The sequence below is a fragment of the Zonotrichia albicollis genome, chromosome 22 (genome assembly GCF_047830755.1).
Source record: "Zonotrichia albicollis isolate bZonAlb1 chromosome 22, bZonAlb1.hap1, whole genome shotgun sequence".
Lineage (NCBI taxonomy): Eukaryota > Metazoa > Chordata > Aves > Passeriformes > Passerellidae > Zonotrichia > Zonotrichia albicollis.
This window is the reverse complement of record NC_133840.1, coordinates 4,705,584-4,727,226: the sequence shown is the minus strand read 5'-3', so window position 1 is coordinate 4,727,226 and position 21,643 is coordinate 4,705,584. Positions and strand designations below refer to the sequence as shown.

The window sequence follows — 21,643 nt, the reverse complement described above, 5'->3', positions numbered from 1 at the left end:
TGGAAGAGCCCGACAGGATAAGAGAAGGATGCTGGTGGGTTCCTGCCCAAAGCACAGAGCCAGGATGGGCTGCCTGACCCCACACAGTCCCCAAACCCTGCACACACACCTGGACAGCACAAACACCAAGGGAACTGGACATTTCCACAGATGGATATCAGGTGAAAATCCCTACACAACTGGAACTGTGTGCACTTGGACACAGGCAGGGCACAAGGGGCAGTGCCAGCAAGGACAGGGTCAGCTGTGCCCTCCACAAAGCACTCCAGTCTTTCCTCTCCCTCCACAAAACAGCTCTGGGACACCTCAGCTCCTTGAGAAAAATCTGAAACCTCAAGTGCTGCTTTAATCACAGACATATTCCACCCCGTGGTTTATAGAGCAAGTGCCCAAAACACAGAACAAGCCCTGAAATGAGTTCACTCGCTAGATTTGCTGTCAGTCAGCTCTGAAAAACAACCTCCAGAGAAGCCCTGCAGACACAGAGATCACAAATAAACGTGAAAGATGCCAACTTGAAACTTGTTGCAGCCATATTAACCATCCCCCAGAGCAACAGTGTTACTGCTCTCCTGACAGACTGGCATCACCAGGCTACTCCCACCGGAGGGTCACCACGCTGAGTGGCATCAAGAGCAAAACAACACAGCACTGGAAAGGCACTGCCACTGACAGCAGGAGAACACACAAAACATTTCCTGAGCACACACTAAGGATAGGTAAGAAAGCAGAAGTCTGACAACAAACACTGGGAGCACTGGAACTGAGAAACATCAGCTCCAGCAAGAGCCAGGAGAACCAAAAATCTTCAGCAGGTGCTTGTCCTGGTCCTCTGTGTCCCTGCAAGGCATTCACCAAGCACAGGAAGCAACAGGGAAGTGACATCCATCCTCACCCACAGCTTCCTTCCACCACCCACACACCGTGGGCACACAACAAACAGACCAGGCCCACCAAAACCTGACAACCCAGTGCCACATCTCCCAGCCACTGAGATCCCCAAGGAGACACCATTCTCCTGTATTTCACCCTCCCCAGCCCACCCACCAACCTCAGCTGGGCCATCTTCTCCAGCCCCTCCGGGCTGATGCGGTCTCTGGACAGGAGGTTGCTGAGCTGCTGCTCCTGGTTCCCAGCCTCTCGCAGGAGCTTGCTGAGCTCCTGCTGCTGCATGTTCCTCATCTGCTGCTCCATCTCGGGGCTCAGAGGAGTAGGAGGGAGTGGGCCACACAGGTACTGCCCTGCCTGGCCAGGGTACCCAGGGTAATAAGCTCCTGGGTACACCCCGTTGGTTGGACCCATAGGATACTGCAGGGAATATCCCCCGTAGGGATACTGGGGGCCTTGCCCGGAGGCACGAGGGTAATAATAGGGGTTGTCAGAGTTCTGGAATTTATAATAGGAGGGCTGGGCCTGGCGGGCTTCCCCCCAGGAGGTGGGGCTCACTTCATCATCCGTGTCTAGGAAGTGAAGCTGAGCAGTCTGGCTCTTCAGGGCGGGTTTTTGGTCCGGGTTGTTTGGGTCCCACAGGCGGCGGGCGGTGCCACCCCGGCCCCGGCTCCGGGCGCCTTTGCTGCCAGCCCCGCCCAGCAGCAGCCTGGGGCCGGGGTGAGTGGCTTCAGGGACACCCACCGAGCTGGCAGAGAGGTCCGTGTTGGCAGGCAGGAACAGAATCCCACGGCCCCTCCCTTGGGGCTCCCTGCTCTGGCTCCTTGCCTCTGAAACCTCTAAGGCCTTCAGGGACTTTTTTTTATCTGTATCTGCCAAGCTGCTGTCCCTGCTCGTGGTCCTGCTGTCAAATGTCACTCGAAAGGGTCCCTTGGCTTCCCTGCCATTGCTGCTCCACTCACTCTCACTCCTGGAAGCTCGGCTCTGCTCTGAATGCCTCCTCCTGTCTGAATTCCTGCTGGAGACGTACACCTCAGCCTCATCAATCCTGTCATCATCCAGGGAGTCTGTGGAGGACACGGAGAGCTGCTTCCTGGGACGTGTCCTCTCCCTGGCACGCTCCTGCCTCCTCTCCACACCGTCCACGAGCAGGGCTCCGTCCGTGCTGTTGTTGCTGCCGGCTGAGCTGGTGCTGCAGGTGCGGTAGCGGCTGCGCCGTTTGTCCGTGCGGGAATAGCGCTTGGTGGAGCCCAGCTTCCCCGGCAGCCCCTCATCCCCCGCCCTCCTCACCCTGTCACCCCGCTCTGCTCGCCTCCCTTTGTCCCCCCTAGAGGCTTTCAGTGCTTCCCCTGCCTGGCTCCCCTCTCTGTCCTCCTTGCTGGATTTGGTTTTCCTGTTGTTGTCTTTTCCAGTGCTTTTCTCAGTCTCCTCATCTCCCTCGACTTTGAGCTGCTCCATCCTCCCGGTGATGTCCTCGCTGGCCGGCTGCAGGGAGGGCTCTTTAGCAGCAGAGTGCAGGCGTTTCCCAGGCTGGTAGATCTGTTGGTCTGGTTTCTTGGTTCTCCTGGGGGCCTTTGGGCACCACTCATCCACAATGGGCTGCTTGGATGAGTTTTCCTGGCTTTGCAGGCCGCCTTTGGTCTCTGTTTCTTCCTTCTCCTGTGAAGGACCGTTCTGCTTGGGGCCATCACTTTTGTCACAGTCCTCCACAGCTGGAGTTCCTATTCCCACAGAGTCCTTGTCCCCAGCACTCTCCTCCTTGTCCTCCTCAGCTCTGCTCCTTTCCTTCTCCGAAGCCTCTTGCTTTGGTGACACAAGTTTGCTCCTCAGTCTGGAGAGGCCAGGTTTGTAAATCTCCTGGTCTGGGCGCCTGTTGTCTTTGCGGTGCCTTGGCTCCTTCACCTCCTTCATGTTTTCTGGGGAAAAACAGACAGAAGAAAGTTAGTCCCAAAAAATACCATGACAAATAATCAAGTCAAGGCAAAGGGCCTGCCACCCTCAGGGCAGGTCCAGGAGAGATCTGAAAATCTATGTCAATATTTACAGGAAATCACAGAGAAAAAGTAGAAAATGAGAAACTCTAACACAACTGACCAAATCCTTGGCCTGATCCATTTACAAATCCCATCCTGCAACAGGTTTTTCCTCAAAGCACACCACCAGATTTGAGCACAAGCAGCAAGAGTAAAGTTGTATCACGGCAGGTTCAGCAGCAGTCACAGCCTGCTGTGGGTGCAGGAGCTGCCATCCCCAGCAGCGCCCGCTCTGCCACCGGACCGTTCGCCTCAAAGGCGCCTTTCCCCATTGCTCACAATCCGGTAACGTCTCTCTCTCCTCCTCCTTTAACCGTATTTACAAAAAAAAAAAAAAATCGTTACAGAGCCCAGGCCGGACTTCGCACGGTTAAACGCCCCACCGAAGCCGGGCTGCTCCCCGCTGCATTCCCCAAACTTTCTCCCTCTCAACACCGGAGCCCGGGATCCGCCGGTACCGGGGGCTCAGCCCGGAGGACCCCGAGGGGCTGGGACTGACCATCCCGAGGCAAAGCCGCTCCGGGTGCCTCCGTCTGCCCCGCAGGCTCCCCGTGGTGGGTGCTGTGCGCTCCCAGCCCGGACAGCTCCGAGCCGGCGCCGGCGGGGCGGCAGCTCTGCCCCAAGCCCTACCCCAGGCGCAGCGCGGCCACGGGGCCGTGAGCGGCCGCGGGCAGCCGCCCGTGCGCGGAAGGACCGGCCCGGTAGCGGGTCGCGAGTGCCCCCGGCCCCCCTCACCTCGCCCGCCGCCGGCCGCGCGGGCCTGCGCCGCCACCATGTCCCGCAGCTCGGCGGCCGAGACGCGGACGCGCTCCAGCCCCTCCGCCATCTTGGCAGCGCCGGGGGCGGGCGGCGCCGACGGCGGCCGCGCAGGGACAAACCGCCGGCGCGGCCGCGCGCAGGCGCGCACGGGAGCGCGCACATGGCCGCGCACGGAGCCGCGCCGCCGCCGCTGGGGCTGGGCGAGGTGCGGGATGCGGAGCGGCGGCTGCGGGGCCGTATCCACCGCACCCCGCTGCTCACCTGCGCCGGGCTGGACCGCATGGCCGGCAGGAAGCTGCTCTTCAAGTGCGAGCTCGTGCAGAAGACCGGATCCTTCAAGGTGCGCGGGGATGGCGGCACTGCGAAGCCCCAGGGCAAAGGTCGCTTTTTGCAAGAGGGAAACTCGCGTTGCGCCGGCACCCACAGCTCCTGCCGCCCTGTTAATTCTCTGGGGTGAACGGTGCTGCCCAGGGCTCGGGGAGTGCTGTGAGGAGGATGTTCAGCCCAGCACCCCCAGGACTGCGCTGTCCCCGCAGATCCGCGGAGCCCTGAACGCCGTGAGGAGCCTCGTGGAGGAGCGGCAGCGCACGGGCCGGGAGCTGCCCCGCGCTGTGGTCACACACAGCAGCGGCAACCACGGGCAGGCACTCGCCTGTGCTGCCCAGGCAGAAGGTAACCCGTACCCCGACCTCCCACCCAGCTCCCAGAGGCAGGCACGGGGTAAATACAGAGCTGGTTCAGTTGGAGAAGATGGAGATCCCTCTCCTGAACCCATGCAGGAGCTGGCATAGGCAAGGCATTGCCTGCTCCTGCAGTTTGAACGGGCTGCTGTGGCTTTTGGGCTGTTGGATTGACTCCTCTCATGCCACAGGGATTCCTGCCTACATCGTGGTGCCCAGGACTGCCCCACAGTGTAAGCAAGATGCCATTCGTGCCTATGGTGCCACACTGGTGCCATGTGAACCCAGTGACAAGGTAAGGCACAGGGAGATGGGTCAGGGGCACTTCCCAGGCAGAGAGAGGTGACTGCTGTGCTTTCCCTTAGTCCAGAGCAGAGACAGCATCCAGTGTAGTCCAGGAGACAGGAGGAGTCCTGGTGCACCCCAACCAGGACCCGGCAGTGATTGCAGGGCAAGGCACCATTGCCCTGGAGGTGCTGGAGCAGGTGAGGGAAATGCAGAGCCCAGCCCGTGCAGGGGCACAGCAAAAAGGGGGACACAAAGTGTCAGAAGCCCTCACACTTCCTTTCTGCACAGGCACCCCAGGTAAATGCAGTGGTGGTTCCTGTTGGAGGTGGAGGAATGGTTGCAGGAATAGCAGTCGCCATCAAGGTAGGTAATAGCTTATCCAGGAATCTCCCTGTGGGAAGGGCAGGACTCTCAAGGCAGGCAGCAGCTTTTAACTTTAGAAACACAAAGACCCTGCAGTGAAAGACACTGACTGCCTGGGGTCTGCATGGCAGCAGCAGCAGGGCCTGCTTACCCCCTGCACACACAGAAACAGGGGACAGGCACACATTGGTGTCACCCCAGTGGCTCCTCCTGCTCTCCCCAGGCTTTGAGGCCAGATGTGAAGGTGTTTGCTGCTGAGCCAAGCAATGTGGATGACTGTTACCAGTCCAAGTTCAGAGGGGAGCTGACCCCCAACCTCCACCCGCGGGACACCATCGCAGATGCGGTAAAAACCAGCATTGGGCCCAACACGTGGCCCATCATCAGGGACTTGGTTGATGATGTCCTGACAGTCTCAGAGGAAGAAATCAAGGTAAAGGGGCTCCCCTCCCTTCTCACGGTAGCTGCCAGCAGGCAGCTGCCTCCAAGCCCTGCCCTGCCCCTCTGCTCACCCCAGCACATTCCCAGAGCAGCACAAACCCCCTGTGCACCACTGCAGCTGTGACACCCACGCTGTCTCCAGCTGGAAAGGGCTGTTGGGAGCTCTGCCCTCCCTTCCCAGAGTGCTGCAGGGATGCCCTGGAGCAGCCTGTGCTGGCTGCTGGGCTGACAGCTGCTGCTGCCCTGTCCCCACAGCGAGCCACGTGGCTGGTGTGGGAAAGGATGAAGCTGCTGATTGAGCCAACAGCAGGCGTGGGACTGGCGGCCGTGCTCTCGGAGCAGTTCCAGGCAGTCCCCCGGGATGTGCAGAACGTTTGCATCGTGCTGTGTGGGGGAAATGTGGACCTGAGATCCCTGACCTGGCTCACAGAGCTCTCTGGGAAAGCAGAATGAGGATGGAGTGGTGTTTCAAGGAATGAAAAGCTCACTCTGGATTTGTGCGGTGGTTTGTGCGCTACTAAAAACAGATCGAGTCCAAATGTTTGGGAGTTTTTTGTGGAGGGATAAGGGGAGCTGGCATTGGTCTCTGTGGGGAGCCTGGAAACAAAGCACTGCCTGTTCTCCCCTCCCCAGCTGCCTTGCTCTGGCCTGGGCCTCCAGAGAGCTGCACTCAGTCACCCTCCCCAGCTGCTACTTGGCTCTTCTTTCTCAGCAGCACAGGAACTGCCAGCAAACTCCTCCACACAGCACAATCCCCCTCACCCCATGTGGCAGGGCACGAGGGACTGAAACAATCCCAGTGGGGTCAGTGGACAAGGGGTGCTCACAGCCTCCTTCCTGGCCACCACCACGACAGAGGCACTGAGGCATTTTTGACATTTTCCATTAAAATAAATAGCTATAGCTGGTACCTGAGCAGCAGCTGGCCACGCAGCTGCCCCTGTACAGACCCCAGCAGTAACACGTCCAAGGCATCAGTGCTGTCCTCACAGTGCACGGGCCAAGAACAGCATCCAGGGAGCCAAGGCACAAACTCCAGCCGTGCTGGAGACTCATTCCATCTCCACCTCCTGCTCTGGCAGAGCACTCTCACTCCTCACCCACGGCACAGGCTCTGGGACGTGAGGGTCATAAGTCCATTTGGGAAAAACGCGCTTGTAGAGGTTCAGCAGCACCGTGTCCTGGGACTTGAGCTGCCCATCAAAGTGGCACTTCATGTGCCCATGGGTCCCTAGGCAGAGGGCAGAAGAGGCCATTAGCAGTCTCTCAGGCACAGGAGGATCACACCATGTCAGAACACAGAGATAAACACCAAATCAAACCTACCTAATGGCTCCTTGATGTGCCCTCTGCGTCCCCACTTTGTCCTCAGCTCCACGGGCTTGAACCACATCACATCCTCTGGAGATGGAAACACAAAAGGCAGGTAAGGAACAGGCTGTGCTGCACCAACACAAGCACAGGGACAGAACTCCCAGAACCCCTCCTCCCACCAGAGACCAGCTGTACCTCTGTTGAAGAACATGTATCGCACCACAGCCATCTTGGTGAAGATCTTGAAGGGGTGGCCACTGAGCACCAGGCGCTTGATGACGATCCTGTCGGGGTCCACGGAGAGCAGGGAGCCCGTGGCAATGAGGTCGTGCATTCCTGCCAGGCAGAGTCACCATTGCACCAGGGCAGGTGCCTGCATCACCCCCTCCCCACCACAAACCCCTTCCCCAAAGGGCTGCAGGCCCAGACAAGTGATGACAGGGAGAGAGAGGAGCTCATCTCAAACAGCAGGAAGGGAACAGCTTTTTTAAGTCATGCTTTCTGGAGAGATGGACTTGTAAGCAGGGTTTGGGGACAGTTTGTTTCCCAGACATCACCTCCTCAGCATTTATTAACTCACCATTATTTCTCTGTTTAAAAACCAGCACTGAGGCAGGAGGGAAAGTGATGGGAGCATAGACAGTCACCACCAGGGCAGCATCTGGGCGCAGGAAACGCTCCAGCTTGTGCTTATCAGCTAGGACAGAAAAGAAATTATCAACTTCAGGCCAAGAGCAGCCCTCAGAGCTGTGGGAAACCCCAGAGCTCATTGTCCCCTGTTCAACAAACACCCCTCCTCTGCTGGCACTGAGTATGTGGGAATGAAGGTGATCCTCTGGCATGGAACCTGGATCAGTGAACCACCCTTCCCAAGCCATTCTACTCCCCATGGTTTAGTGCCTGCCCTGGAAGCCTCAGAGCCAAAGAGAGTCTTCACAAGAATCCTTCAGCCAGGTTCAGACACCACGGCTAAGACATCACAGGCTTCCTGCTCCAGAATTCCCAGCCCCACTGCTGCTGTACCAGTCCCTGACAAACCTGAGGTGTGCTGGGAGAACAGGGGGGATGCTCGGAAGCGCCTGAAGCCGCAGTGGAAGATCAGCTCCTCCTTGGCCCTCACTGGCTCGCTGTTGCCTGGGTGCCGACGCACCAGGAAGTTCAACACGGACATCTGCAAGAGGCAGCACAGTCAGGGGATGAAGGGCAGCAGAAAGCAACAGGACATTGCAGCAGAGATGAATGTCCTGAAAAATGGGGTCCCAAAAGGTCACTGGTGACCAGGCTCAGACACTTTCTCCTAACCTGCCCCCCAGCAGTTTCTGTGTGCTTCGACCTGCTCTGAAACAGGAGCAATCTGGGGAGATTGCAGCACAAATCCTCTGCAGCCAGACCCTCTGAAACAGGAGCAATGTGGGGAGATTTCAGCCCAAACCCTCTGCAGCCAGACCCTCCCCAGGCCATGCAGCCTGAAGGAACAGGGAGCTGCACATCCCTCCAGGGTATATTCCTTGTGCTCACCTTTTGTTCGTGGGGAAGCAGTGAGAACAGCACCAGGGGTTTCCCCTCCTTGAAGCTCTCCATCACAGAGACAGGGACATTGCAGACATGAAGTGTAACGTACCAGCCCACCTGCCAATACAGGAACAGTTGTGAACACGTCTCTCAACAGAAAAAATGTGTCAGAAGATGTGCCTGGATTAGGGAGGGAATCCAGGAGAAAACTGTCTGGACTTAGGGCTTCACGGTAAGAACCAGCTGGCTCAAAGATCCACCCAGCCACCTCCCTCATGAGTCACTCCTATTGGGAGCAAAGGAACATAATAGGAAAGGGATCAATAAAAAGGAATTACCGAGGCTCCCTCAGTCTCCTCCTTCTCTATTTGCCTGAAGAGGTTCTTTCTGGTTCGGGAGAAGTCCTGGAACTGGAAGATCCTGGCATAATCCCTTGGAAGATTCTCTTTGGGGTCCCAAGGAGAAGTCCTGAAGCTTTTCAGCCCCCTGTACTTCTGGAACCTTGAGAACAGAGAGCAGGAAAGACAAATTACTTAAACAATTGAGGTGAATCCCATCCTTCACCACCAGCTGTGGTCTGCAGGGTCTCACACACCAGGACAGAGGGTGCAAAGCAAACATTAGCCCTCAGGAAAGTGTCAGTGCAAAGAGAGCTAAAACCAGCAACCAAATGCCCAAACAACCTGTGCTTGCCTCAGGTCCATCCTCCTCTTTCTCCCAGGTCTGGATCCAGTTCTCCCTGCCAACTAATGCATGCTATGGAAGCCTCAGAGCCAAAAAGAGTCTTCAGAAGAATCCTTCAGCCAGGTTCAGACACCACGGCTAAGACATCACAGGCTTCCTCACCAAATGAAACAGAAAGGAACCTTCCAGCTCCTCTCCCAGCAAAGCATCCCATCTCTTACCTGACTCTGGCAGGAACATCCCGTGGCGTGTCCACCTCATCTGGAAACATCTCATCCATCCTCTCCTGCTTGTATCTCTCCAGCATCTGCTCATCCTCCTCCATCTTCTCGTCGTACTGCTCATCCCGCAGGCACTCGGACACGGTCATGGTCTCGCTCTCCTCCTCCCCAGCCTCCTCCTCCTCACTGCTCTCCCCCTCCTGGCACAGGGCAGCACAAAGCCTGTGAGCACTCAGAGCTGTGCATGCAGCTCTGGCACCCTGGGTGTGCTCACACTGTGGGCTTTGGGACCCCAGCCCATCATTTTGGGGTCTAACAGGCCAAAGAAGAAATGTGATATATGCAGGGATTTAGCAGTGGAGATCCAGGCAAGTCCTGGCTCTGCACCATACCCTTGCATAGGACAGAATCTTCCTAGAACATGCAATAATGGCCTGGAGAGCACCTGTACTATCAGCTCTTGGAGGTACCTGAGAAACTGCCTCTTCCATCAGATCATCATCCATGTCATCATCTTCATCATCATCATCATCTTTCTCGCTGCCTTCTTCTCCATCATCCACAATCCAGGCAGCCTGGTACTTGGATGTGCCTTTGGGGACCTTCACCACCCTCCTGTTTGCCTTCAGAGAATCTGTAGGAGTCCCACCAGTGATTAATACAGGAACAGTTCTCCTTCCCCTCAGCAACATTTACACCAAGACAGCCAAAACCAGATCTAGACTAGAATTGCTTTTTTCCCAGCACAGAATTTGTCAGGACAGCCAAAACCTGCTAACTTGCCAGGCAAAACCACCTGATGGGACTGGGGATGGAAGCCATCCCAACTGAGATGCTTCTTCATAGCCACCCTGGTGACAGAAGTTTCTAACAACCCTCCTAAGAGGGACAGGGAAGAGATACAGAGCTATTGCTTCTGCTCACCCTCTGCTTCCTGCAGCTCTTCTTCAGTGGGCCACGTCTGCTCCCCTTCCATGGGATCAGGAACCACTTCTGACTGCAGAGACTCCTGCTTGCTTGGATCTGCCTTCATCAGCACCTTGACATCTTCCTCCATCTCCACAGCACCATTTCCAGAGTCATCCTGAAAGGGGAAAAGCAGAGCTCCTAGATCTGAGCACACCCAACTGAAGCTTGCAGACAGCCTCAGGTCAAACTCCCTTCATGATGTTGTGACAAAACTTTCATTACACACTCCAGGCACAGAACCTCAGCCCAGCACCAGGGCACAGACAAAACCCCCTTTCCCCTCTCCTCACCCACATATTTCCCACAGGTCTATTTCCCCCAATGAAACTTTAGAAACCTTGTGTTCTAAAAGGACTGACAAAGCTCTCACCCCACACACCTGAACCTCCATGTCCTGCTGACTCCTCTTCTGTCCTTTAACCACACGTGGGTTCAAAGAGAGCGGGTCAGGGGGAGCATCCACCTGGCTCAGCTGGAAATCCCCGTGCCCCACAATGTGCACCAGGCTGTTCACGTTGAGGGTCTGTCCCCGGACAAAGCCTGACACCTTCAGGGTCCCCACCAGGTCACTGTCCTGGCTGGGCACAAACTCAGCCATGTGGGCCAGCAGGTGAGCACGGCGGGCACGGAAGGCCAGGTGCCTCTGCTTCTGGGAGCTCAGGTGCCTCAGGAGCAGAGAGGATTCCTGCTCTGTGTTCAGTGGGAACAGCTTGGCCTCAGGAAAACGCTTCTCAATGCACTTGGAGAGTTTCTTCCTGGCATCTATCCTCTTCTTAGGGGGCAGGTCAGTGCCTCCCGGGACAGCCAGAGCTGGCGAGCAGAGAACAGAGCTCGGATCAAATCCTAAACCTTCTGCTGTTCTTTTTACCAAACACAGGCAAATATTTGGATATCAGCAGCCCAAATGGCCAGATTTGCACCACAAGGTACAAAGGGAGTTTTACTGGTTTCAGTGGTGCCCAACAGGAGAGGGAGCAATGGCCATAAACTGAAAGAACTTCCACCTCAACAAAAGAAAAATATTATTCTCACTGGAGGTGGCAGAGCCGTGAAATTTAATTATTGTGACACTCAATCTCCATGAAGCACCCACAGAAACCCAAAACATTTCTCACCATAACTGGGCAGCCCCTGTGCGAAGAGGCAGGAGAGGCAGTGCTCCCCTTCACTGTCCCAGCCATCCACAGGGTCCAGGATGAAGAGCAGGGAGTCAGCAACCTTGGCAAGGTCTAGAACAGCGTGGAGATCCCCTGCACCCAAAACACCTCTGTTAGTGGGGCTGCCAGAGGCACCAGAACCAAGAACCCAACCCACAGCGGCGCCTCCTCACCTGCCTGGGCTGTGACAAAGCGCCAGCGCTGCTTGAGCCGCGGGCAGAGCAGGGCAAAGCCGCCAGCTCCGCCCTCATCCGCACGGACAGTGGCCGAGTCCTGGCTCTGCAGCAGCCGCAGCGAGTCCTGGGCCGCAGCCCTGCTGTGCAGCAGCACCACAACCACGAGGTGCGGGGGCCCGTCCCTGCTGCCGAGGCTGCGCTTCTCCGCCAGCACCTGCGGGCACACGGGCAGGGCTCGAATGCCAACCCGAGCGCGGCTCCTCTCCCGCCCCCGGACCAGGCCAGGCTCCCCCACACCGCAGCCCGAACGCAGCCGGTCCGTAACGCTCCGTTTGACCCAAGCCCAACCGGGCCCGGGCCCCGCTCGTTCCCCCGCAAAGTCCCGAACCGGCCCAGCCGCACCGCCCCCATCCGGACCCCCCAGCCCCAATCCAAGCCACTCCGGTAGAGACTCGAACCGAGCCCTTTCCCGCTGCCCCGCAACAACCGGCCCGGTTCCCCCGGTGCCTCACCGCCTCCTTGCGCTGCCGGCGCAGCTGCAGCGCCTGATGCCGCCGGTCCACCCTGTTCAGATCGCGGAGCCGCCGGCGGGGCTGGGCCTTGACGGGGACGCGGCCTGGGAGGGGGGGAACGGAAAGAGAACGGTCAGGGCTGGCCGAGAGCGGCGGGGAACCGGCGGGGAGCCCGTCCCGCCTCACCTCCAGCGCGGCGCTGCGAGGAGCCGCTGTGCTTGCCGCCTTTGTGAGCCTTGTTCTGCTGCTTGAGCGGCCCGGGCCGGTGCGCGCCCGCCGCCGCCATCACCATGCTGCCGCCTCGCCGCCACCGGCACCGCCTCGGCGCGGCCGATGCGCGTCACTTCCGGCGCGACGGGGAATGCGGGGATCCACGTGGGCACCGGGAGGGACCGGACCGGGAACGGAACCCAGAGAAAGGGAAAGGAGCCCCGGGAATGGGAAAAGGAGGGAGGAGCAGCGGGGTTGGTGGCCGTATCGCCGCTGGGCAATGAGAGGCGGGAGGCACAAGCGTTCGTTCAGCGCTTTATTGGTCGGTTCTTTGTACAGGTATTTACACCGAGAGGGGGACGGGGCTCGGCCGCGCTCCGGGAAGGCACCGCAGGGATGAAGCGGTTCGGGAAAGGCCCTGCCGAGCCTCTGGCGTCGCGCCCAGGCGCCAGGACAGGCCGGCAAAGCCTGCTGGAGTGGAAACATTCCTGCTGTGTTACCGCGGTGACCTCGGTCTCGCCAATGATTATCCAGGCAGGAATGTCCGTTCCTACCTCAGCCCTCGTGGGACATCACCCCAAAGCCCAGCAGAGCCTGCCCCGGGATCACTCCATCCCTTCGGGGCGGAGCAGCGGGGTTAAACATTCACGGGGGTGTTGCAATCGCCAGGAAAGCTGAAGGAACCCGAGGGAGGGCAGGGCAGCTGCATGGGAAGGGAAAAGCAGGGTCCTACAGGCTCCTGCTGCCTCGGAACTCGAGGCGTCTTCCCACCTCCTCCTCCTGAGAGGAAATCAGCAGGACAGCAGCAATGGGGGGTTGTCAGCTGTGAATGGTCTTTAGGGATCCTTTTCTACCCCTAAAAGCAGGCTGGCTGTTTGAACCTTGCAAAGTCTAAATTTGAGCACGGGCTACCTGAGAGGAAGGAAGACACAAGACTGAAGAGACTGGTGATAAACAGATGAACACTGCAGTGATTGAGTCTCTCTAAACAGGGATCCACTGCCTGTGGGACAGATCAGAGTCTCCCCCAAGGCTGTTTGCTCACAGCTCTGCCCTCCAGAGCCAAAGGCAAACAGGCTGCTCAGAGGGGGTTCCAGGGAAGAGGGAATAACTGGGATACTTCTAAATCAAGGAAAACATCCTGTGAGTTAGTTACACCTTGTCATTTATGCAAGACTAGGAAAGGAGGAAGGTTGGAAAGGAGGAAGGTTGGAAAGGAGAAAGGTTGGAAACTCTTCCTAGGGTTACCACAAGGCCAAGTACTCCTGCCTCAGAGTGATGCAGAAGTCTGGATGCCCAGAGGCAGCCACAAGGGTCCCACACCACGGGGGCTGATGATCTTTGCAATCCTCAGAGCTGCTCTGGCTTTCCCACACATCCATTCATTGTCATCTTACAGGATTTCACATCCTGCAGGGCCCTCCATGCCACCAAAACATCACAGCCTGGCAAGCAGAGCAAGCAGGAGCAGAAAGCCAAGCCCTGCCTCACAGCATTCCAGGTGAAAACAAGCATTCCTGGACAGAAACTACCAACTACCAAAGAAATATGGGTGCAGCCACAGTGTGAGCAGGGGAGCTGCTGACATGGAAATCCCTGCAGCAAAGCAAAGCCCTGGCAGGGGAAGGGCTCCCCTCAGCTCTCCTGTGCCATCACAGTACTGAGCACACACAGGACACTGTGACAGCACCAAATGTCACCCACCTTGTCCCCTCTGCACCCTCTTCTCCAAAAAGAACAGGCTTTGTGTCACAGCACAAAGCCCAGACAAGCTGTGCCACGAGTGGAGCTCACAGGCTGCTCCAGCCCTGGCTGAATCCCAAAAAGCAGCTGCACTGCAGGAAAGCTGAGCTCACATTCCTGATCCCTAAAGGAGGAGCAGCTGCTTCTGAAGCAGCAACAACTCTGGGGGAGCAACAAGCTGGGACAGGCTGGATGCAAAGCCATGGCCTTGGCTTAGGAAGGAAGACTGGTTGCAACTGGAAGGGCCAGTTTATTAGAGAAACCTCACATTGCAGAGAAGTCACAACACATTGGAAAGGGTCCAGGCCTGCTGAGGGGGGCCAGTCTTGTGCAGTAGCACAGATCTGCATCCCCCAGCCCCAAAAACCCAGCAGGTGCCACAGAGGGAAAGGGTTACCTGGAACACAGCTTATGTTTTACAAGCAGCCTGAGAGAAGAGCCAGTAGTAAAGTTCCCAAAAAAAGCCTCCCTGGCAGACAACAGTTAAAACAGAAATGGTTTAAAATGTTTAAAAGCTCCGTGTTCTTGGCTGCAGCATAAAGGGGAGGCAAAGGTCTACAACACACACAGGCCTCCGTGGCTCTGGGCACTCTGATCTACCAGTGAAGGCCGGAGGGAGGGGTCTTCTCATCTTTGTTGCTTTCCAGGGAAAAGGGTGGGATTCGCACATCAAAGTGGGAGCCATCAGGCCTCTCAAACCGAAAAGTGCCCCTGCAAAAATAATGGCACAGGTCACACTGAGGCCAGGGACAAACAGGACACACCTAGGAAGCATCAGTAAAAAGGTAAAACCTGAGCTCTTCAACATCCTGGGGGTGCATCTGCAAGGCTGGTCCAGCAGCAAGGATATGGGCTCAGCTGCAAACATAACTCCTCATTTTTGGAGGACTCCTGGGCAGTTCTACAGCACATCCCTGACACATTTCCTGCACAAAGCTGTGATGATTGCAGCCCACAGAAGTCAAGCACCCTCCATGCACCTGCAGTGGTGTTTAGCCAACTCCCACTCTGCAGGACACAGAGCCATCTGAGCTGTTTTTACAGACTGGTTACACGGAAATTCAGATTTGTGTTTCTTGGCAGGGGCTCCACTGGTTGCCTGTGACATTAAGAAATCCCATCACAGATATAATTTGGAACAGCTTCAGCTTTGCATTTCAGAGCTGAACCTGCCTGTCCTGGTACAACCATTGTTTACTGCTCTGAGCTAAAGACAGATGTACTGCAGAACACAACGTGGGCAAGAGGGCTGTGGAGATAAATTAACAGGTTCTCAGGACAAAGAGGACACAACAGAATACCAGAAGTCCAGCTGAGCAGCTTCTGAGCTGCAGAACCTTTGTCTCTCTATCTTCAGGATGTATGCAGAGAGGGAAAAACTCCTAGACCATCTGGTTTTATTCCCCAGGGCATCCATTCGGGCAATTCAAAACACTTCACATGGCAAACAAGGTACACCCTATATGCAAAGAGCTGCTCTCCTGCTTTTCCCAACTCAAATGCAACCTAACTTGGAAGGAGATTTCCTTAAAAAAATGCAGAAGGACCTGTCATACAGAAGGCAAGAGGTGGCTGTGCAATCCTTGTCCACACAGAGGTGGCACCAAATGTGCTAACCCAGCCAAAAGGCAAATAAAGGGAAGCTGCTTTAACCCCAAGGCACAGGAAAAGAACAGCTCAGCTGGGCACTTCCCTCCCTGCACTTACACCAGAAGAAACTTAAGCACCAGTTAGACTGAAGTCCTTAACTGGTCTAAACTGGGAAAACCCCTGCATGCCAATTCCTGACACAGAAGTGAACAGAGATGGAGTTAAAGCCCAATCCTCTCTCAAGAAAGGAGATACCAGAGCACACATCCCTGCTGCTGAGGGAATCACCAGCACAAGGCCTTGGCTCTTGCACCAAGGACAAAAGGAATAACTGCTTCATGTCTTTAAATCCAGTCTAGCACAAACCACAGCAGGAGGAAAAATTATCCTGGAACCCCTCCTGGTGCAGAGAACCAACAGATCATCACTAACTGGGATACAGCTAGAAAGAAGCTCATCAGATTTTAGCTACCAACTATGCCCTGTCCTCTCCACTTCCACACAGATTTCAGCCACAACCCCAGGCTGCAAACTGCACCCCAGCTCTCTGCTGGGGGGTCCTACACCCAAAACACTGCTGCAGCAATGAGGGCTTCTTTTCTTACCACATGTGACCACTGGATGCCTGCAGGGAGACGTGGCTGCTGTACTGAAATGCTGGCTGCTCTTTGGACAAAACTGGCTCCTGAGAAAACAAGAGACCACTGGGCATCAGCAATTCTACCACAGATAGGCATCAACAGGAAATTTATATAGCATGAAACAAAACCAAACAGAGACCTACACCCCAACATTTCTCCCAATTACACAGCAAACAATTTGTCCACTGAGTACCACCAGAATCCTGTTATTATTCCAGTTTTCCAACCACCAGTCATTTAGGATCACCCTCTAATACTCAGTGTGAGGTTTCAGTTCACACAGACAAACAACAGATGAAAAGCTCATGTGACTTTTATCACCGCCTGCTTCCCACTCCATCTATTTCAAGTGCCCACTGTGCAATTTACTGGCAAATCCACACAGCCAAGTGAGAGAACTCCAGCAAAGGGCAATGTTTCCCAAAAAACAGTGTGGATGGTACCTACCCTTCCTACAACCCCACGGCCCCGGACTGTCTCCAAGGTGCCAGACAAGCTGAATATCCTCCAGTGCCGTTCTCTCAGCTGCACCACCTCGCTGTCCAGGTTCTCCAGGCGGATGCAGTAGCGCCACTGGGCAGAACAAAGACTTATCAAGAGCTGGAATCAGCTGCAAGCAGTTGATAACCTGCAGCTGGTACTGGGAAACAGTTGCCAGGCAAAGGCTACTCTCCCTCAGAGCTCATCACACTGCAGTGATGCCACAGCAAATTAACTCCTTCCCTTTGGCTGCTCCGTGATACAAAAGGCACTTACCCAGTAGACATGGGAATTCTGGGCTTCCTGTCAAGAGAAACAAAAGACTTTAGCAGCTGCCCTTGGATGTGAGGTGCCAAAAACCTCTTCAGCTGTCACCACAGCACCGGCACAGGGGCTCTCACTCCGTGCCAGGGTGACGCAGACAACTCACATGAGCACAGACAGCTGCTCTCTGAGAGCCTGGCACTGCCTCTGCTCCGCACCAATCATGACGTGGGAGATCTGCAAGGAGCTCGTGACAACCCCCAGGGTTCATCTCTATGTAATTATGCACTTTCTACAGATCTAAAACCACCCCTTTCCTTGCCTTTGGGCACCTGTTTTTCTGACAAACATCTGCTGCACTCCACAAAAGCTGCAAATCCACATCAAAACGTGCACCTGCCACAGCTCAGGCTCCCTGTGGGAATTCCCAGCTCTCCCACTCAGGAGTCTGTTGGGGTTGCATTATTTTGGATGGTCCACGTGAAGTTCTGTGCCATAAAGAGCACATGGTTATCAGCTAAATCCAGAAGGCTTTAGCCAAACCCTCTAAAGCCAAACTAGAGGCAGGAAATGGGCAGGGAGCTGCAGCCCATCACTGGGCAGGATAACAAATGTGGCTGTTGTTACAGAGCAGATGGCCCCAGCCTCACCTCACATGACTGAGGCACTAACAGGACTAACTCAAGTCTTCCCAAATATCTTGCTAGCACTGTTGTCCAGAACATTACAGGTTATTTCTCATCCTACTGATAACCAGCAAAAGCCAATATGCAGGAGATGTTCTCCAAAAATACATGGCAAAACAGTTTCATGTTTATACCCATGAGAACAAAATGGCAAATGTGGTTAAATATCATTTCTACAGGAAGCAGAAGGTACCTTCAGGCAGCAAACCAATCTTACAAAAACCAGCCAGTGAAACAAATGGCAGAATTACCAGGGCAGCAGAGACTTACCCTCATGCCCATGTAGAAGGGGATGACAGTGACACGGATGTTCTCTGTGGTTTCTCGGTGCACATCCGAGAGCTCCAGCCAGGGGTGGTTCTTCTCCTGCCACGCACACAGAGTGTCCCTTGCTACAAAAGGTGGGACTGTGGGGAGGGAAAGGTGAGAGGAAACACTGTAGCTGGACTGCTCTGCCCTCAACACAATTCCTTTCACATGGTTAAAATAAATATTCAAAGGCAGCTTCACTGTAACAAACCCCAAGCCAGACATGATTTTTATACCATATTCAAGATGGTGGGGTTTGGGTATTTTTTATAGAGCACTGGGTATTTTTATAGAGCACCATCTGGCTCTGGAGAATTCCCTGTGCAGCCAGAATTTACCTTTTGTTTGGTCGTACATGAGGAACCTCTCAAAGAGCTCGTGCTGGATGGGCACTTGATCAGTGGAGCTGTAGGGAAGGATGTCTTCATGGCTTACATAGTCTAAACCTGAAAAAGAAACCCCAAAACCTATGGAACCTCTCCAGCAGAGTCTCCTGGCAGAAAAATTGATCGCACTAGTGAGAAAAAAGGACTTTGGCAGCAGAAGTCAAAGCTAATATCACAACTGCAATGAAGAATGGAGGAGATGTGCCAGGAATAACTCTTGGCAGTGTTCTCCTGTGAGATTTTTCATGGAGTGACTCCTCTGATAAACACACGCTGCCCTGCAAAGTGCCTGCACTGCCCCAAAAGCACTCTGGGCAGGAAATGCCCAGGAGAGGAATAAATCCAGCTGTCCTGACCACAAAGCAGAACAGCCCATGTAGAACTTGGTATGGAATCTATGCCTCAAGAGCTCAAACCAGACATGGCTGTGTCTGATCACAACCTGCAGCTACCCAAAGGGCTTCCTGCACTTTAGTCACTCTGTTGTGTCCAGCACAGCCCTAAGCCATGGACAGACCCACTGCAGAACGTCCTGTAGGAATTGCCACTCCACTGATATTTTTTCTGACCTCACCTCACAAGGAGCAGAGGCTGCAGGAGGATTTCACTCACCTGGGATGGCATAGAGGGCTCTGCTGTCATCATGATTTGCCAGGAACGTCACTGCCTCTGTCTGTGATCTCTGGGACTGAGAAACAGGGAGGTTTATGTCTTTGTGTGCACTGCTGCAGGACAGCTTCCAGTCATATTTCAGCTTATTAGTGAGGTTTATAAAGCACATAATGTTTATTTCATTTAACCAATTCACCTCAGAATTCTCTCAATTTAACTCCTCTGGGCTAACTCCCCACTCAGACAAGTGAGAAGCATTTTCAGTGCTGTAGGTCACATTCCTAATAACCTGCATGCAACAGGGTGGGAACAGCACCAGGAACAAGAAAGGAGGTTGGAAAAGGGAAACATGATCCAGAAAACAGTTGTATGACATTCCAGATGATCTCTCTCAGGGAAAACATGCCTTGAAGAACAAATTTATCCAAAAATCCTAACCAATCCAGTTAGCCACCAAAGTAATTTTGCTTCAGTGTCTGTCCCTTTGAACCACTCATGTAGGAGAAGATACTCAAGTTTCAACACCAACATTACTCATTACTTACTATATGTGGACAATCCCGGGCATCTATTAACACCTGGTAGTAAGTGTGTGTTTTACCCTTGACCTCTTTGGAACCATGGCCTGCCACATTCTCGCTCCTGAAGAGAAAAGCAAAGCTCTGAGCCCAAGCCCAGGATGGCAGCAAATTCTTGTTACCACAACCAAGCACTTATAAACAATGATTTTTTAAAAAGACATTTTGCAGCCTGTAATCATCTGGCTGCACCCAAACCAAAGCCCCACGAGCCACCCACACAATGACAGACGAGCTGAGATGACCATCAGTGGTGTCTGACACAGCTCCAACAGCTCAGAGGTCTTTCCTGCTCAGTGCAGGCTCCTTTCTGGGGTGGATATTCCTACTGCCCTCTGATTTTCTCTCTGATCCTCACTCCTTCCCAGCACAACTGATCACAGGCCAGGAGAAACACAGATGCAAGAGGGGAGAGAACTGAACAGCAGCTCAAGAAGGATGAACTTGGCTTAGTGGATTGAAGTTGAGGAGGAGGTTGACAAATCCAGTTCACTGGCAACCTACAGCAGCCTCCAAGTGGTAACACAGGAGCCTGGATCTAACCCAAAAAGGATCTTTTTGTATAATACAAAATGTCATTGGCATAATTTTAAATTAATTTTTATTTCCTCCATACACACACTTTTATCCTCCATACTTCCATTATGTCTCTAATTAATATTACTCAATACTTAATAATGAAGTATCTCTTTAATGATCTCTCCTAGTTCACACTCATGCAAACAAACCCATGCTGTTTCCCCTCCTTAAAAACACTTTTTTACCCCAAAAAGGTAATTCACTACAAAATGCAAATCTAACAGTCCAAATCCTCAAATCCTTACTTTTCTGTGACAGGAGAAGCCACATCCCGATCATAAAGCCTGGCTTGCCAGGGAAACAGGACTATTCCTCGATAGCCAAACACACTGTGCAGGAAGAGCTGGAAGGAATAAATAATTGCAGCTAAATTATTTTAAAAATCTGTTATCTGGGGTAGAACTACAAACATTTGCAAAAGGTTTAAAGTGTGGGAGGGGGATACGGGGAGAAACATCACTGTGATGGCCCAGAGCAGAAAGAGAGAAACAGTTTGGGATGGGAGAAGAAATCCATGTCAGCTCTATCCCATAAAAGGGAAGGACTAAACCAGTAATAGAGCAGCAGAAAGGAGAGACTGCTCACAATCAGATCTGAGAGTCCTCAGGACAGGAATTACAAGTTTAATTCTTATTTCTCAAATTCACTGATTGTCTCTTTGGATTCTTAAGAGAGAAAACCCCGAAGTGAGACAGTGGAGCAAACGCCAAAACAACAACAAAAAGTTGTGTTGTGCTGCAGATTCTTATCAAGCTGCTATTGTCAGATGACTGACAAACTGCAGACACAGCACAGACAAGGAGCACTGAGCTGTGAAACTCCCAGCCTTCTACTGCTGACTTCTCCTTACAGGAAATCCCCCAGCTGCCCATTCCCTGTGCCAGGAGCCCGCAGGGCCAGCTGTGCCCCCCAGAACGCCTTACCTGGCCTGTCTCGTATTTCCCGTGCTGCTTCGGGGCCTCAAACACCCCCACGGTCTCCAGCACTTTGCCCTCGGGACGGTTCCTGCGAGCAGAGAGGCAGCTTGGGAGGGTTTGCAGGGGCTGAAACAGCGCCCAGCCCAGGGGGACACTGCTGCCCACCTTGTGTGTCCCTCGGGCACCCCACAAACAGCCCAGTCCCTGCCCTGCCCTCCACCTTTTGCCAGTGTCCCCTCTCCCCACAGCCCTGGACACCTTCACCCAGCTGTCCCTTTAGCCCAATCCCTCCTCTCCCATATGTCAACCCTGACAGCCTCCAGCTCTTTCAGTTCTCCCCCAGTGACTCAACAGACCCCAACTCCCCTCACCCTCAATCACCCCCTCACCCCCCTGCCCACACAGAACTCCTCACAGGCCTCACCGCGACGAGAGGTGCCGCCTCGGCGGCAGCAGCAACGGCGGCAGCGCCGCCACCGCCCCCCCGGTGCCCAGAGCGCGCAGGTGGCGGGCGGGGGGCGGCTCCCAGAGCGGGGGCGGCCCGCGGGCCCGGGCCCGGCCCAGCGCCGCCGCCACGTACCGCCGCGCCGCGCCGCCCGACATCCCACCGCCCGCGGCCCACAGTGCCCCGCGCCGCCCGCCCCGCCCGCC

The 21,643-nt window shown here is 54.8% G+C and overlaps 4 protein-coding genes and 2 non-coding genes across 9 annotated transcripts in view; 1 reads left to right on the top strand and 5 right to left on the bottom strand.

The window, feature by feature from the left end:
* The window catches only part of SMG6 (SMG6 nonsense mediated mRNA decay factor), a 108,306-nt gene extending 101,797 nt beyond the window's left edge, over nucleotides 1–6,509 (bottom strand). For 2 of the 3 annotated variants that reach the window (XM_074557217.1, XM_074557218.1), the window contains exons 1-2: nucleotides 3,657–3,811; nucleotides 1,052–2,804 (exon numbers count right to left, since the gene is read on the bottom strand). In XM_074557217.1, coding sequence (XP_074413318.1) covers nucleotides 1,052–2,804; nucleotides 3,657–3,747 — 1,844 coding nt within the window. In that variant the 5' untranslated portion in view covers nucleotides 3,748–3,811. Of the gene's footprint in view, nucleotides 1–1,051; nucleotides 2,805–3,656; nucleotides 3,812–6,363 lie in introns of those variants that run through there. The other variant, XM_005493652.4, reaches the window with a different exon arrangement.
* On the top strand, nucleotides 3,807–7,103 carry SRR (serine racemase). Its single transcript, XM_074557232.1, has 7 exons — nucleotides 3,807–4,020; nucleotides 4,217–4,352; nucleotides 4,552–4,655; nucleotides 4,726–4,845; nucleotides 4,937–5,011; nucleotides 5,235–5,444; nucleotides 5,708–7,103. The coding sequence occupies exons 1-7, from the start codon at nucleotides 3,841–3,843 to the stop codon at nucleotides 5,903–5,905; spliced, it is 1,023 nt and encodes a 340-aa protein (XP_074413333.1). The 5' UTR covers nucleotides 3,807–3,840; the 3' UTR covers nucleotides 5,906–7,103.
* Nucleotides 6,318–12,352, bottom strand: TSR1 (TSR1 ribosome maturation factor). 2 transcript variants are annotated; one of them, XM_074557221.1, is made up of 15 exons: nucleotides 12,184–12,352; nucleotides 11,998–12,101; nucleotides 11,483–11,699; nucleotides 11,268–11,402; nucleotides 10,523–10,962; nucleotides 10,108–10,267; nucleotides 9,654–9,817; nucleotides 9,184–9,383; nucleotides 8,617–8,779; nucleotides 8,285–8,395; nucleotides 7,805–7,937; nucleotides 7,347–7,463; nucleotides 6,962–7,102; nucleotides 6,779–6,853; nucleotides 6,318–6,683 (listed from the first exon to the last, which is right to left on the bottom strand). In XM_074557221.1, exons 1-15 carry the CDS (start codon nucleotides 12,287–12,289, stop codon nucleotides 6,505–6,507), a joined length of 2,445 nt encoding a protein of 814 aa, XP_074413322.1. In that variant the 5' UTR covers nucleotides 12,290–12,352; the 3' UTR covers nucleotides 6,318–6,504. The 2 variants fall into 2 exon arrangements, with proteins under 2 accessions (XP_074413322.1, XP_005493711.2); XM_005493654.4 differs by having other exon boundaries at nucleotides 10,532–10,962; nucleotides 12,184–12,351.
* LOC113460091 (small nucleolar RNA SNORD91 family) lies at nucleotides 7,668–7,758 on the bottom strand. The gene has a single exon (XR_003381799.2). It is a non-coding gene; the product is annotated as a small nucleolar RNA SNORD91 family (small nucleolar RNA).
* On the bottom strand, nucleotides 9,033–9,123 carry LOC113460095 (small nucleolar RNA SNORD91 family). The gene has a single exon (XR_003381803.2). It is a non-coding gene; the product is annotated as a small nucleolar RNA SNORD91 family (small nucleolar RNA).
* A 1,828-nt stretch (nucleotides 12,353–14,180) lies between the features above and the next one.
* Nucleotides 14,181–21,634, bottom strand: POLDIP2 (DNA polymerase delta interacting protein 2). The gene is made up of 11 exons (XM_005493656.4): nucleotides 21,417–21,634; nucleotides 20,999–21,080; nucleotides 20,321–20,418; nucleotides 19,464–19,560; nucleotides 18,919–18,994; nucleotides 18,259–18,366; nucleotides 17,882–18,018; nucleotides 16,938–16,964; nucleotides 16,629–16,754; nucleotides 16,146–16,225; nucleotides 14,181–14,661 (listed from the first exon to the last, which is right to left on the bottom strand). The coding sequence occupies exons 1-11, from the start codon at nucleotides 21,593–21,595 to the stop codon at nucleotides 14,547–14,549; spliced, it is 1,125 nt and encodes a 374-aa protein (XP_005493713.2). The 5' UTR covers nucleotides 21,596–21,634; the 3' UTR covers nucleotides 14,181–14,546.
* Nucleotides 21,635–21,643: the final 9 nt, after the last annotated feature.

Excerpts from the sequence above, each read along its gene's own strand:
- POLDIP2 (XM_005493656.4), bottom strand. The coding sequence starts at position 21,595 with ATGTCGGGCGGCGCGGCGCGGCGGTACGTGGCGGCGGCGCTGGGCCGG. Across the intron at positions 20,419-20,998 it reads GGAAATACGAGACAGGCCAG|CTCTTCCTGCACAGTGTGTT; the intron begins GTAAGGCGTTCT and ends TATTCCTTCCAG. Across the intron at positions 14,662-16,145 it reads GCATCCAGTGGTCACATGTG|GGGCACTTTTCGGTTTGAGA; the intron begins GTAAGAAAAGAA and ends TTATTTTTGCAG.
- SRR (XM_074557232.1), top strand. The coding sequence starts at position 3,841 with ATGGCCGCGCACGGAGCCGCGCCGCCGCCGCTGGGGCTGGGCGAGGTG. Across the intron at positions 4,021-4,216 it reads AGAAGACCGGATCCTTCAAG|ATCCGCGGAGCCCTGAACGC; the intron begins GTGCGCGGGGAT and ends CTGTCCCCGCAG. Across the intron at positions 5,012-5,234 it reads GAATAGCAGTCGCCATCAAG|GCTTTGAGGCCAGATGTGAA; the intron begins GTAGGTAATAGC and ends TGCTCTCCCCAG.
- TSR1 (XM_074557221.1), bottom strand. The coding sequence starts at position 12,289 with ATGGTGATGGCGGCGGCGGGCGCGCACCGGCCCGGGCCGCTCAAGCAG. Across the intron at positions 10,963-11,267 it reads ACAGGGGCTGCCCAGTTATG|CTCTGGCTGTCCCGGGAGGC; the intron begins GTGAGAAATGTT and ends TCTGCTCGCCAG. Across the intron at positions 8,396-8,616 it reads AGGAGACTGAGGGAGCCTCG|GTGGGCTGGTACGTTACACT; the intron begins GTAATTCCTTTT and ends CTGTATTGGCAG.